General features: G+C 47.2%; 1 protein-coding gene across 1 annotated transcript in view; it reads left to right on the forward strand.

Annotated features, from left to right (window-relative positions):
* The window catches only part of SIAH3 (siah E3 ubiquitin protein ligase family member 3), a 64,255-nt gene extending 48,304 nt beyond the window's left edge, over positions 1-15,951 (forward strand). Inside the window, exon 2 of the mRNA XM_058547692.1 lies at positions 15,283-15,951. Within this exon, the coding sequence (XP_058403675.1) occupies positions 15,283-15,951 (669 nt within the window). The remainder of the gene's footprint in view (positions 1-15,282) is intronic.
* Positions 15,952-16,230: the final 279 nt, after the last annotated feature.

Here is a 16,230-nt window from a genome sequence, read left to right on the forward strand (position 1 = left end):
TCTAGCTGGCTCTTAGTGGAGTAGTGAAAGGAGAGTTTAGCTGCTTGTGAAACTGCAAGGACGTTATGGGAGATTATAGAAATGCGGGGCATAAAATCAGTGCTTTGGATCAGTCGAAGCCTTGCATGTGCCTTCCTTTCTACAACATCCCCTGATAGCGCGGGGAATAGAGGAGAGAGAGGAAGCAAGGCCGCCCCCGGGTGATCCTAGAGGTGACCCAGGCTGCAGGATTGTTCAGGTTGCAGCAATCCTAGCCTGCAGATGGCTGAGTTGGAGCCCAGGGACTTAATCTCCTTCCCCTTGGGCCAGTTTGGGATGCTTGTAGAAAGTGAGCACTCTCCAATGGGGGAAATGTGAACAAAACAGGATCAATGTTGAAAAGTAGTCATGGTGCATTCTGAAAAGAAATACACTTATGGGGACAATTTCAATTGCCTTGAAGTGCATTGGGCTAATTATCTTAGTAGACACTAATAAACGTGTTCCTTAGAGACACACGGTGTCTGTAATAACTCAAAGATGAATATTGGATGAATGAGTTATTAGGGACTGGCCAGACTGCTAACCTCCCAAGCCCAGGGGGCAGCAATTCTCCCTTCTGCCTCCCCATGTCTTCCCCCCAAGCCTAAGATTTTTATTAAATATGTACCCAGCTATTGGGCAAGCTTTAGAGTCAATAAAACACCTGCCCCCACCCCGCTTATGAGAATTTACTGGAGCTGTCAGCAGCTTTTCATGGCTGTGCTGTCCCTCAACTTGGGGCGAGGAGAGCCTCGTGGCAGAGAGAGAGGAAGCCATTTATTTAGCCAGGCACTTGCCCTAAGTCAGGGGTTGGCCTCCTCTAACCCCGTGACACACCGTGGTAACCCGTAATCTAGTCTCAGAGAGGAGCCTTCTGCCCCTAGGGCCAAAGCACTAGGCCTTCGCCACTCCAGGCATCACTGCCTTTCCTCAGGGCTTCCAGGCCCTGCGTCTCCCCGAGAGTGTCACCCACGACTCCACCTTCTAAGCCCACAGGACTCACTCTCCCTGGACTCCCAGGGCCTGCCCCTGCTGTGACTCTCATTCCCAACCTCCAATCCCCCTAGCTGTTAGTATCACAGGCAACCAGTGGGTCAAATGAGCACCAGGGAAAATGAAAGAAAAGGCTTTCTAGGATTCTTCCTTAAGCCCCACACAATATGCTGTGGACAGATTTTTGGGACCTCTCTCCCTGGTCTATCAGGCAAATCTAGCAAGCAAACTGCATAGGCTTTAAGTCAGTACAATAAAATCCATGCTGTATGGTGAAGCAGCCGTGCAGGCCATCTTCAGCCTGTGTCAAAATGACCTCGCAACCCCACACCTCATGACTGAAGACGCCAGCTGGACAGATCCACCACAGGAAAAGATAAAGGGGAACCTTGCTCTCACATTTCCCAGCAGCATGTCTTAGAGATTGAGGGAATAATTAACGACCCTGGTCCTTGCCTCCCTCCACACATAGATAACGTTGGCATCTCTGAACTTGTTTGATGTATAACCAAGAAATTCTTGTTTATGGTGCCTTCACCTTATCATCTAGAGAAAAGCCCAGATGTACTCTATCCCTTTTTGTTTTGACGTATATGAAACCTAGTTGTAAGATTTTTTTCTTTTCCTCTTCCCTGCACGTACAGTTTGTGAAAGAGACATAAGCTGCACTTAACCTCACACATCTCGGAGCAGTTCCATCAGAGCGCACTGTTGAACTGCTTTCCCAGGGTTCCAACTCCTCACGTTGATTGTTGAATGAACTCCTTCAGTAATATCACCTAGACTCTTTCAGCCGACAATGCCCATCTAACAGTGACCTGGAGACAATGGCCACACATCCCCATTCCCCTCTCTTTCTTTTCTTGTTGTTGTTTCGTGTATAGCATGCAATGAAGTACACAAATCTTTAGCATCTATCTCAATGGATTGTTACATATATCTACATCCACAGAACCACCAGCTAGATCAAGAGTTACAATATTTCGAGCGCCGCAGAGGATCTCTCATTTCCCTTTCCAGTCAACATGCCCCCATGCAAAAATAATCACCGTTCAAGCCTCTGTCACCATAGATCAGTTTTGACTATTTTTGACCTTCGTACAAATAGAGTTATTAAGTATATACTCTTCTGTGTCTAGCTTTTCTTTATTCAACATGTTTTTGAAATTTGTCCATGTTGCTGTGCGTAGCAGTAGTTCATTCTTTTGTTATAGCTGTGTAGCATTCCATTGTCTGAATTTACCACAACGTATCCATTTAAAGGACAGTTACGTGGCTTTTAGATTTAGGGCTCTTATGAATTATATGTATTCATGTATATGTTTTTTGATCACATAACACTCATTTCTGTCAGGTGTTGAATATAACTATTAAGGGTCTGAGATTTTAATTGGCTTTCAGGCTCACAAAGTAGGCTGCCCAAGTTTCCTGGATGCTGGTGGAAGGCACGAGACTCCTGGGTCAGAGACAAAGAGCAGTTTCTTACCCACAGCAATAGCAACAGCCAGAGTATTTGCATTTTTGCACCAGTTCCTCGAGACACAATTCCCATAGCATAATTCAGAGAGGGCCAAATGATGCCTACACACACAGTAGGTTGCATTACAAAGACTTAGGAACCCGAATCTTTTATAATGGACAGTAAGCATGCCTGCCCTTAGCTCTGGAGGGAGATATGAACTCTGTGTCCCAAGGCTGTAAGCAAATCTGCCCTTTGCTCCAGAGAGGGAAACTCTCTCTATATTTTAAGGCTGTTCACCATACAAACATCCTTGAAAAGATAGTCTGGAGCAGAGGACGTTCAGTGCCTTGCTTGCTAGATGTGCAGAAATGCAAGAGACCAACGGAGAATTGTTCCCCAACAGGTGTGTGCCCCGGCGTGGAATTGCTGAGTTCTGTGTACAGAGCTGGGATACATTTAGCTTTAGTAGATACTGCCAAAAAATTTCCCAAAGTGATTGTACCAATTTATACTCCCATTAGCAGTGTATGAGGTTTCAATTGCTCCACATCCTTGCCAACATTTGGTATCATTGATCTGTTTCATTTAAGCCATCCTGGTATGGCTGTGCCTTTGTTTTTCCAGGGACTCCTCCATATAGCAGGGCTGCTTAGACGTTATTTATAACGATGGTTCAAATCAACATGAATATTATTGCCATTATTAAATTTTCACTTGTCAACTATATATTAATAGCCATATGCCAAGTGAGTTATGGGCAGTGAGTCTGAGGCTCTGGGGAAGGAGAAACATGCGCAGGGCAGACTTGGCTCAGGAAACACATTTTAGAGATACAGCAGGTGGAGGTGGTTCCTAAGCAGAGAGGGCTGGGCTTAAGCGAAGGCACCGTCTATGCAATGCCGCTCGGACCCTGCCCCCATGGTTTCATACAACGTACTTCATGTCTCCTTCAGTCTTCCCTTCAGCCCTATGAGATATGATAATTCCCATTTCATAGATGAAGAAAATGAAGCATAGAGAGGTTAATTAATGAGTTCACCGTCTCACTGCTTTTAGTAGCAAAGCCAGGATTCATACCCAAGTGGGTTTGACTTCAAAAATATTTTCTTTCTACTCTGCACCACTGTCTTTCCATCTACTCTTGGTCAAATGACACAGTTCCTATTTTAAGGACAGGCTTATAGGAAGGTCTAATTTGCTAAAGATGACTATTTGGGAATTAAGTCTGCTGTTGGAAGATGGTGTTTTTTGTGAAATGACCTAGTTCTCTGCTCTAGATTTGTTCATCTCTGGTGTTAGGACATGGGTATTGAGTCAAAGGACTATAGGTCACACACATGCCTGTATGTAGACATGGCGTTTGCTGACTGTGAGGCTATTCCCAGTCTCAATCATCCAGGCAAGAGGCAAATCCTGGGACCGGCCTGGTGGCGTAGCAGTTAAGTGCATGCGCTCCGCTTCGGCGGCCCGGGGTTCGCGGGTTTGGATCCTGGGGGCACACAGACACACCACTTGTCAAGTCATGCTGTGGTGGCGTCCCATATAAAGTGGAGGAAGATGGGCACGGATGTTAGCCCAGGGCCGGTCTTCCTCAGCAAAAAGAGGAGAATTGACATAGGATGTTAGCTCAGGGCTAATCTTCCTCACAAAAAAAAAAGAGGCAAATCCTCAGGTAGGAATCCAGAACTCCAAGCAGAGGTCCTAGGCAGGCAGAGGGAACCCCCACTCCTCTCAAAACCTTGCATCTTGGGTCTAGAAGACTTAGAAGATAGCAGGTGTGCAGGCATGAATTCATCAGCGGTGTGAGATTTGGAGACAGACTGGGAGCCAGGATGGGACAGGCCTAATGTTTCACATGGTAAGCTAGCCTGACCCTAAGCACTGGTTTTAAAGTCCGGTCAGAGTGAGCTCAGGATTGCTTCTGCTTCATTTCACTCTGAATTTGCAAAGAAGCAGTTCAAAGATACACCCAGAATCAGAGACACGAGTGAATGCTGCTCTCCGGGACCTCCCTAATTCCTTACAGACACCAGAAGTGCCATGGTCTCAGCAGCCAGTCTGTGAGAAATCCACCAGGTCAGAGTTGCTCAAAACTCTGATGGGGAGACCCGGGGCAGGGGGCTGGGAATGGAGGAAGTCACATCAACATTCCGGTGACATGCACACTTTATGCAGGTCCTCTAAGATGGAAAAGTTTAAGACCCAAAGGAATTTATCCCGTCTTTAAAAGAAAAGGTGTTCAGCTCTTTTAGGTACCAGATAATATTCTAGAGATACAGCAGTGAGCATAACCAAGGTCCTAGTCCAAGAAACAGCAGGGAAGACAGAAAGTACACAGATAAATATATGACCTACACTCTATATATGCTGTAATATGTATTATAATCCTATAGTGTTGATAAATGCTATCAAATAAGATAAAGCAAGGAAAGGAGATTGAGAGGTTTTTTTTTTTAATAGGTAAGTGAAGGAGATCATCAGAGTGGAGGTCACTGTAGAGCAGAGATGTGAATGAAGTGTGAGAGTAAGCCACATGGATATCTAGTGGTGTACTAAGCAGAAGGAATAGACTGTGCAAAGGCCCTGTGGCAGGTGTAGATGGCATGTTCAAAGACCAGCAAGAGGCCAATGTGCTTAGAGCAGAGTGAGCAAGGAGGGTGGGGGGTGAAAAAAAGTTGAGGGCAAGAGTTAGACAGCCGCCACAATGTGTTGGTTCTTGATGGCCATGATAGGGAGTTTGGGCTTCACTCTGAGTCTGGTGGAAAACCATTAAAATATTTAGTGAGAAAAGTTACAGTCTGTATGAGGGCAAGAATGGATGCAGGAAGACTCATTTATTCGTTTCCTAGAACTGCCATACAAATTACCACAAACTTGGTGGCTCAAAATCACAGAAATTTATTCTCACACAGTTCTGGAGTCCAAAATTCCAAAATCAAAGTGTCAACAGGGCCACACTCCCTCTGAAGGCTCTAGGGGAGAATCCGTCCTTACTTCTGGTTCTGGTGGCTCCAGGCATTCCTTGGCTTGTGGCCACATTATTCTAATCTCTACCTCCATCTTCACACAGCCTTTTCTTCTGTGACTGTGTCTTCTCCTCTTTCTGTCTCTTCTAGGAACACTTGTCATTGGATTTAGGGCCTATCTGGATAATCCTGGAAGATGTCATCTTGAGATCCTGAACTTATTTACATCTGCAAAGATGCTTTTCTCAAATAAAGTCACATTCACAGGTTCTAGGGGTTAGCAAGGGGACATATCTTTTGGGGGCCACCTTTCAACCCACTACAACTAGCTAGGAGGCTATCGTAGTAGCCCAGATGGGCGATGAGGGTGACCTGCCTTAGGGTGGTGGCTGTCAGATGGTGAGAAGGGCATGGATTGTGTTGCAGTGATAAGTCAACAGGGAGGAGTCATTCCTTCATCCTCTCCACAAATATGTGTTGGGTGCCTGCCATGTTCCAAGCACTACGTGCACTGGTGATACAGCAGGTATCAGATGCAATTCTCACCCACCTGGAGCTCACGTCACAGTCCAGCAGGAAAACTGGACGTTGAGTAAGTGTGTTGCGTGTTGTTAAGGAACAGACCTGACCTAGTCACAGTAAAGAACACCTGAAGGAGGAATACAACTCAGCCAGGCCAAAGGCCTCTCTGGGACTAGGGGATGGGGAGGCTGGAGAGTTCTGGCAGAGAGAGCTGAATTTGCGAAGTTTCTGGTGATGATATCTTCGAATAACCAGGCGAACAAAGATGGCATGTGGCCTTGGGGCAGCCTGGCCATCAGAATATCTCAGACCACCCAGGACACACCTCTGCCCACTCATAGCCCGCTGACACATCTGCTTCTGCAGTTTGCATTCCCATATGTAACCATTTTTAGCAACCCACCCCCTCTCTAAGGTTACGGGCACTGCCTCCTACCATAGTGACCCCTGACACACGAGCAACGCTGTTGCCCGCAACCTGAGGTTGTCCAGACTGGCTGAGGTTGTGCTCCCAGCATGCTAGGCACACCTTCCTTGAGTCACTCCCACGGTGATGAAGTTATCCCACAGAGATGCTCATAGTTAATGGAGCTTCAATTAATTAAATTTTAACCTTTAAACTGCTCACACAGGCACCAGGTTTCACTTGCCAATTGCGGATATAAAAGTCTGACTACAAAAAAAGTTGCTTTTAAGAAAAAGTCTTTCATCCACAAGATTCATAAAACTCATTGGCATGCTCAAAACCTCACGGATGAAAGGCAGAGCCGAAGGATAAATGAACATGGAGCAGCATTCCTCTACCATGTGGTTTGACTGCAGGCCTGCCCCGAACATTTGCAGGCCTCAAGGCAAACATGCAAATGCAAGTCCACATACTGTACGTCTAAATACTTAAAAGTAAAAATTAAGGTAAGAGGCTCTTAAAATACATTCTACCCTCCTACCTTAATGATTATCTCTTCATAATAATCTAGATGGCCACAGCCCCCAGCCAATGATCCGTCTCACTTTTTCCTAATCAGGCTTAATCCTGCATGGTAATGAGTCTCATGCAAAGGCAAATGGACACCCCAGCCCACACATCCAAGCTCTGCTCACATCTCCCCAAAATAGTCACCACTGGCCACACCTCACATCTAATGGTTCACCTTCTAGATGATGGATCCTAGAAATAGCACAGGCTGCAGGAAGCTGACTCAGAGCCTTTGGGTAGGGAATTCTAGGATCCCAGATATCTGGAGTGTGGTCTAGAAGGGCCAGTTCAGGAGCTCTGTGTGGGTACAACCCATTAGCACCTCATCCCTTGGGGAGGGGTATAGCTAGAGGAGAGCCAATTATCTTTGGATTGGATTGAAGTTACTTCCTGGTGATTGTTAGCAGAAAATGACTAAGGACACATGGGTGTATCCAGCCCCTCCTTAGGTCAATGGTCCTGCCAAGACGCAGGAGGATAAAGTGGGTCTAGATCAATCTAGGATGTGGACAGATTTCCTGGGTTGGTTCAGCAGATTGTCCTTCCCAAACAACCTGTGAGCAGCAACCTGCTATTGATAAAGGGAATGCCTCAGGCTTGAGTAATCTGGTAAAAAGTAAGAGGAAAGAAAGTACTTCTCTGGCATGAGAAGTTTCTTCTTCAAAACTTTTATTTTACTTCCCATGATAGCAGCTGAGCATGCGCCAGCGCCCTCCTCCTGGTCAGAGCCCAGTGCATGTTCTGTGGCCCATCACCATCAGGTTCTGGGTGAGGAGCTGCCAGGAGACCTTCCTGATGAGCCCACAGCTGTGGACATACCCGCACACACACACACACGCACACACACACACACACTTCTAAGGAAGGGTAGAGGACAGAGCCTCCAGCGGAAGACGAACATCCTTTCCATGGATATGGTTCAGAACAGGGTTCTGTATATGAATCATTCATTCATTCATTCATTCAAGCAATAAATACTTACTGAGAGTTGACTAGATGCCAGACACCGCAAAGTGCTGGCTTTGCCCATCAGTGGGCTTGGCGCTGGGCAAACTAAACACAGCCCGTGCCCTCAATGACTTCCAACCTAGTTGAGGAGAGAAGGCCACGAACCAGTGATCTTCAATAAGAATTGAAATAGTAGTGAATTGTATGGACCCATCTTAACTGCTGCTTCACTTCGCCGGTTAGGGAAGAAGGCAGCATCCCCATCTTACCGGGGCTGATGATCTCAAACAGACAATACCATTGGGACCATGGCTGACACACCTGAACTATATAAAAGACAAGAACCAGCATGGTCCTCATATATGAAGTTGTTGCTAATGCACTGATGAGTGCTACAAATATGTGTCAAGGCTCTATTTGCGTGTCAGCACTGTGCTAGCAGTGAGGACATGTGAACAATGAGTCTCCATCCTGAAGGCAGATCAACAGACAGGAAACTATTCATGTATAAATCACCTAAACTGGGCAGCCAAGGGCTAGGATCTAGGAACTAAAGAAGGGCCATGGGAGCTTGAGGACTAAGTCATATTTTTGGTTTTCACAATGTCATCCACACAGTCCTTCCCAGCCCCTCACATAGCCAGGGACTATAATATTTATAAGATGACCAGCTTGGTCAAGAGGCTTTTGACACCATAGGACAGGTGCATATGCTGACATCTGTATGGACCCCTTTTGTTGTTTTTCACCCGTGGGCCTTGGTTTTAAGTTTTGTCCACCAAAATTTTCATTTACCTCTTTTTACAGTAATACTCATTTCCTTCTTTTTAAATTAATTAATGGCATAGATAGCCCAAGACTCAAGGCTTCTGTGTGTTTGCTAACCAATGACTCCTCACTGAATTTACGTAATTTTGATCACCAGCAAAGACACTGTGTATGCAGTGATATATCAGAGGCAAGGTCCTGATACTCTGAGACATGGCATCAGACCACCACAAGTCCTTGACTCAGTGGCCAGATACAGGAATATTTAGGGAATAAGCTTCCGGGCCCGTCCCTAAAGTGAAACATCTCTCTGAAATATTTTAACCAATCTTCACAGCTTGAAAACCACGGAGTTCATCAAGGAGAGTCCATTTCTAGCATCTGTTACACTGATTAACAAACTACTAATTTCACCAATGAAAACCTCTGCAGAAATGTTAATTAGCAGCATCTGGTGTGGCTCAGAAATATGGATACTAATTGAGGCATTGTAGTCGTCATCTCTGGAGTATGGCCTTCCCGGTAAAATGTTAGGTGATCACCTCGAAGTGTGAATTCGTGATTAGGGAATTGACAGCCCCTGGAGTGTAGGTTAAAAATGTACACATTTATATCACATTCTCTCCACTAAAGTATTTTAAAGAAAATTATAGACATTATCATGCTGTCCACATGAAGATCTCATCCATCTGTGTACCAAGTATAAGTGAGTCTGGGGGAAAAGGAGCATGAGATACGTTGTCTAATGAAAATGTTCTATCCTAGATCATAAAAGCCCCATTATTGTTTTCTATCTCCACTTAACTTATTTCTTAACTGTTTGGAAGCATCCCAGCATCCTCCTGGGTTTTGCGTGCACGCGTACAGTCATGCTAGGTTTTGAGGAAGAGAGGTAGACAGCCAGCACATCCCAGGAAAATGGAATGGGCAACCCTCAGCCTTCAGCCTTGACTGTCCTTCCCAGAAACAGCAAGAATTTTTAAACACTACAGAGTAGGACCTGAGAGCAGTTACAATTGTTCTCTCTTCTTAGCAGACCTGATTCCCAACTTGGTTCAGGCCTTGACTTTATCCCAATACTCCGATACCTGCCCTGAAATGTTACCCCCCAAACTCCTGCACCTGCTCTTCCTCCCTGTGTGTGATAGGTATTGATAGCATCACTGCCTCTCCCGTTCCCCAGCTCTGAAAATCCCACTTAATTAACTCTCGCAAATAAGGGCATGAGCAAACTCAAAGCAAACGCCTGTCATTTGAAATTGGGTGCAAACCCTCCTTCGGCTGAAATGCATCGGCATGGCGATGTTCCTGGAAGCAAGTTGAAGGGCAGAGCGGCCCTCTAAGTGGGCTTACTGACCACGGGGAGCAGATGCTGGGGAAAGGGCCACGTGATTTTCCGGGGGCAGGTTTCCTCTTTAGAGGCCAGGATTTGGAGGGATAGCCATTACCAACCATGGGAGTGTGGCTGATCAAATTAAGGAAGGCGTTTTTAAATTCAATTACACCCTCAGTGGAAATGGTCTCACTAATGCATGGGGAAAAAATTATACCCAGTCCATAAAGCCTAACATTTCTAAACCCAATTTTGTGCATTATTCTAAAGGTTAATTCAAGATCTCTCTTCCAAATGGGAAGCTAAATACAGCCAATGGGAGGAAGGCATCCGCTGACTGACTGAGGGGTTTATCAGTCTGTAAGAGTTCATTAGTTTTAATTAGTGTAATCACTAATGTTGCATTAACAGTTTAGTGAAGGAAAGTAATTACTCACACATCCACTGTATTAGATGGGAAGATTAGAATTCATTTTCCAAAACGATTAGCATTTTGCCAATTAAAAGAATTCCTCTCCCTGCCGGCAGCCCTGTGACCTGGCTCACCCAAAGATCGTTCAAATGAAACATATTTTGCATCAGAAGATGAAGCAGGGAGAAATGAAGAATTAAGGCTGTGTTTATTCTTAGCACCTTCTTGGGGCACAGCAAGTGCACGGGGTTTGATGAGTTTATAATGTCTCACTCTATTTGCATAGTCATTCACATCAGTCACTTGGATATACTCCCAGCTGCTTTGTTACCCCACAGCAACTGAAAAATGAAAAGGCTAGTGGAAGATGAGGTCCAAGGAAGCAATGGGAGAGTCTAGGGGGAATGACCATTGCTAGGGTCCAATCGCTAAACAAGGGCCGGGACTTGCAACTGGCCCCGTCCTGAGTGCCAGCTTAGAAGGCTTTGCTGGGGCTGCTCACAGGAGCTGCCTAAAGCATGAAGCTGTGCCTCTTGGGCCCTCGTGCTGACTTCCACTGAGCACCGGGTGTCATCTTGGTGCCTAAGCTCAGATGACTTAGGCAGTATGGTCTGACTGCTCTCCAGCACCGCGACCCACCTCCTCTCCATCTCCACCAGGTCATCCATTTACCAGCCATTTGGAACTTGTCATTTTTTAAACATCCCATGTCCTATCATACCCGGCTCCTTCAAACCTGCTATTCACTCATCAGCAAACCTTTGGCCTATTCTGTTAGAGCATTCACCCTTCATCCTTTGCCCAGTGTAAATGTCACTTCACACTGACTAGAATAGCTACCTCTCCCACTTTGTACTCTCAGAGCCCCACTGCATCCTGCATTTTTGCATTCTATTACAATATTTTACATAATCATAGTGAGCGAGCTACTGAGGCAGGAACAAGGAGCTTACCTTGTTCAGTATCTTCAGCCCCTTGCACATGTTAGATGCTGTACACACTTTTGTCGACTGGCTTAATGAATTATAGGCATCTATCTATCACCCCCACCCCCTCCATCAGCCTCATCAAATCTCAGCCTAGAAGGCCCAGCAGGGTTAGATCAACGAACATTGAAGAGGGGGGAATTGAAACACTTGCATACAGGTAAGCACTCCTTCTTCGGCTGTGCCATTTCCAAAGGGCACCTCACCCAGCACCATTTTCGAAAGGAGCCAATCCTTGCTGACTGCATCTCTGGGCTCCTTTCTGGTAGGTGTCTGATCGGGTTTAGCCAATGGGAGGCACTGGCGGAAGTTTGGAGGGAGGGAAGAAAAGAAGGTCAAGGTATTTCTTCCCCATGCCCTCCTTACTTTAATTTCACATCTCTGATACTAGCTGCACAGAACAGGATGGAGAGGATGGAAAATAGATCTGAAAAAGGGCATGTGGAGAATAACTAGCCCAGAGGCCATTTCCGAGATGGGAAGTTCAGGATGTTCTGTCGTCATGAGTCAGTGTTGAGACAGGAGGCCCAGGTCAAATGCGATGTTGGGGTCTACAGGCTCTTACCTGTGCTTAGCCAAGAGTGCTACCCAGGAGCAAAGGTCAGCTGACCAGGACAGACACGGGTAGGCATGGACAGAGGCAGAAGGCCACCAGAAGTCTTCACTCAAAACCACATCTAAATGGAAATGCCATCTTGATGTAATGCTTGGTGTGGTCCTTAAAGCTGTTTGACAGGCATCATTTGATTTGATCCCCTAACAACCCTCGAGATAAATATTTTGCTGATGGGGAAACTGACTTAATCAAGGCTGCTGGACAGATAAACAGTGAAACAGTCCAGGTTCTGCTGACATCCAGCCTGTGATCTTCCTAGTCTATGATGTATGTCAGCTTTAACTGATCTGGGCTCCATTCCCAGCTCCACCCCTTATGAGCTGTGTGACCTTGGGCAAGTGACTCAACCTCTCTGTGTGTCAGTTTCTTCATCTGTAAGACACAGGTATAATATGTTTCTCTGGTGATTGTTGTACAGACTAAGTGAGAGAGAGGGGCTTCTCAGGGGCTGACAGCACGTGGGGCTTTCCACAGGTGGCCAAGACCAGGTCCTCTTGAACTTAGCAGAAGAGGCTGACTTTCTGCCGGGCCGAGACAGCTGGAAGGACCTGGAAGGGGCCTTGCACCTGGCTGACAGAATATGTGGGCCTGGGATTCTTCTGCAATCCCAAGGGATGGGAGGAACCCTCCCCCCTCACCCACTGACTAAATGGTACACGCTACCAGCAGGCAGGTGGGAACTCAGCCAGATTTAATTTTTTTTTTAAAGGAAATTGATCTTTTCTGTGAAAAATTAAATGAAATAATTATGCAAAAAATACCTACTTTCCACAGTGCCTAACACTTAGTAGATGCTACATACTCGTTAGTTCCCTCCCCTATATTTAACACTAAAGGGTAAGTCAGACTCATCACTAGCAGGATTCTGGAACACGGCCTGTTCCTTCGTGGGCCTGGTGGATGTGCAGGATGGGTGACAGCAGGCTGCCCAGTAGCTGTCATCAGGAGCAGGGCAGGAACTACTGGAAGGCCCTGTAGCTCCACTCCAGGTCTGCTGCACTCCTTGGGGAACGCAGCTAACAGCTCCAGAGCAGAGCTAGGCTGGCCCCACTTGCCTCCAGGTCACCTGCACCACAGGGTGACCATCCCAGCACACCACGTGGGTGGGTGTGTGGGTGTGTGTGTGTGTCCCCTACATGCACTAAACAGAGAGAAGCTAGCCAGGCCTCCGTTGTTAGCCACCCTCTGAGCCCAGGAGATAGAAACTGGCAGCGGTGCTGGTGAGTGTGAATGACAGACCTTTGCCCTCGTCCTCTGTACGCTGGAAATGAACCAAAGGGAGGTGAGAAGACAAGTGCCCAAAGGCACCTGCCGTCCAGAAAGGCCTTGGAGAGCTAGGGCACAACACTCTCTACCTGAGGGCGGAGAGCGGCTGCCACGTGTTGGCCTCATGCCTGGAGCGCCCTGCAGTGCAGCCACCTCCACAGCGCAGCCTACATCCTGCAGGCTAATTAAAGAAAAAAAGAACTCGAACTCAAGGAACAGAGGGGGGAGCTGGAGGCAGGCACGACGGGGTGGGGGTGGGGGATGCTGCTGTGTTCAGAGCCAGGAGGCGTGAAAATGAATCCCAGGCTTTCCACGAGCTTTGCAACCTCTGGCATGTTACTACGGGAGCCTGTTTCTTCAACTGAAAAACATGAATCACAGTCCTCTTGTCACAGGGAGGACCCTTGTGAAAACCACAATTAATTACATGCATAGTAATGTCTGTACCACCCACACCAAGAAACTCCGTGTTTATTTTGCTCACAGCTGTACCCCGAGTGCCCGCAGGGTTTGGCCATAGCAGGTACTGGATAAATGTTTGCTGATATCTGATCAGAAGGTGCTGTCGGCTCCTGGTGTTGTGAGGGCATTTGTGGGCAAACTGCCCTGAAGAACAAAAGGTCAGGAGAGTCTCGGGGTGGAGGCCGTCTGGTGGTGAGCCCCTGGGGAGGCTGCTCCGGAGCAGAGAGCCAGGCACAGGGCAGAGGTGTGCCTGGTGGGCGGCAGTCCCCGGAGGCACAGGTGAGACTTCAACCCCAGGAAAGGTGGCCCAATAGCACATAATCAGCTCTGTGTCCCACCAGTTGCCTGAGGACCCAGGAGAAGGGCACCCAACAGCACAACCTTTGACAAATGGGCACTCACTGAAGTTTTGTTTTAAAAGTAATAGTAATGATAAAATAGGGAAAAAAATCCATTGACCTTCATTGCCTGCAAAAAAAACCAACAGAATCAAAAAAGAAAAAAAAATTGATTTTTCTGTTTTTTATGACTAATGACCATAATAATGCATGTTATTTGAGGGGGGAAATTGCCTATTTGCTTGAGTATCTTATTAAAGAATCAGAAAGGCATAAATATTGCATTTTCTTGGACTGAGTTTTCAGAATCTCAACCACCCAAGACATCCACTGTGTCCCTCATTTTTTTTTTAATGTCCTATAGAATTTGAAAAATCTCTTCTTGCAGAAGGAATCTTTTGAAGGAGCTTCTATTTTTAATTGGGTAAATTTAGATTCTATACTGAGAAGAAATGACATGGAGAAGACTGACAATGTTTCAGCATCTAAATTTGGCACAACATTCCAAACATTTAATTTTGTCTCAGAAAAATATTTGTCAAAACAGATAATAACAAGTGTTGGCAAAGATGTGGAGAAATTGGAACCCTCTTCTATGGCTAATGGGAATGTACAAACGGGGCTGTCACTTTGGAAAACAGTCCAGCAGTTCTCCTCATTTTTTTCTCTTTTTTGCTGAGGAAGATTTGCCCTGAGCTAACATCTGTGCCAACGTTCCTCCATTTTGTATGTGGGTCACCGCCACAGCATGGCCACTGACAAGTGGTATAGGCCTGCACCTGGGAACCGAATCTGGGCCGCTGAAGCAGAGCGCGCCAAACTTAACCACTAAGCCACAGGTCCAGCCCCTCTTCTCATTTTTTAAGAAATACAACTTTCAGGCCGGCCCCATGGCTTAGTGGTTAAGTGAGTGCACTCCGCTGCTGGCGGCCTGGGTTCGGATCCTGGGCACGCACCGACGCACTGCTTCTCCGGCCATGCTGAGGCCGCATCCCACATACAGCAACTAGAAGGACGTGCAGCTATGACATACAACTATCTACTGGGCCTTTGGGGGAAAAATAAATAAAATTAAAAAAAAAAAAAAAAAAGAAATACAACTTTCTCTACCTGCACTGGAGAGTCTGGTTTTAACACCTTGAACGCCAGGGGGTCTCAGGCGGGCTAAGAGCTTGGCCTCACGCCCACTAACATTCTTCTCTTTCTCCTACAGTATGTGTCCAGCCGCCGTGCCGTCACTCAGAGTGTGCCAGAGCAAGGCAGCTTCCCCCCTCACCACCTCACCCACCACCACCGCCACCACCGCCCCCACCATCACCTCCGCCACCACACCCGCCCCCACCACCTCCACCACCAGGAGGCAGGGCTGCACACTGCCCAGGTGACGCCCTGCATATGCCCCTTGTTCTCCTGCCAGTGGGAAGGCCACCTGGAGGTGGTGGTGCCCCACCTGCAGCAGATGCACAGGGTTGACATCCTGCAGGGAGCTGAGATAGTCTTCCTGGCCACGGACATGCACCTCCCAGCGCCAGCCGACTGGATCATCATGCACTCCTGCCTCGGCCACCACTTTCTGCTGGTGCTTAGGAAACAGGAGAGGCACGAGGGCCACCCCCAGTTCTTCGCCACCATGATGCTGATCGGGACCCCCACCCAGGCCGACTGCTTCACCTACCGCCTGGAGCTCAACAGAAACCATCGGCGTCTCAAATGGGAGGCTACTCCCCGGTCTGTCCTTGAGTGCGTGGACTCGGTGATCACCGATGGGGACTGCCTCGTCCTCAACACCTCGCTGGCCCAGCTCTTCTCCGACAATGGCAGCCTCGCCATCGGAATCGCCATCACTGCCACAGAGGTCTGCTCTTCAGAAGCTGAGATGTGAAGCAAGAGGCCACGGGACGCTCACACACAGCTACCCCTCCACCAGGAAACTCTGCCTGTGCCCCTTGGATCTCCGAATGCCAGGACTCCGGACTCCTTTTTATTCTTCTCCCTCCTTCCTTCCTTCCTGCCTTCCTTCCTTCCTTTCTTTTTTTGTCTCAGGTACTTTGTGGTATTTAGTATTTGTTTGCCGTGGGCATTATATTACGTAAACACCCTGTGATTCCCGGTCTTGGTGTGATGTTTGTCCTGATTTGTTGGTATAGTTTTACAGAACATT

This window comes from Diceros bicornis, chromosome 9 (assembly GCF_020826845.1).
Source record: "Diceros bicornis minor isolate mBicDic1 chromosome 9, mDicBic1.mat.cur, whole genome shotgun sequence".
Lineage (NCBI taxonomy): Eukaryota > Metazoa > Chordata > Mammalia > Perissodactyla > Rhinocerotidae > Diceros > Diceros bicornis.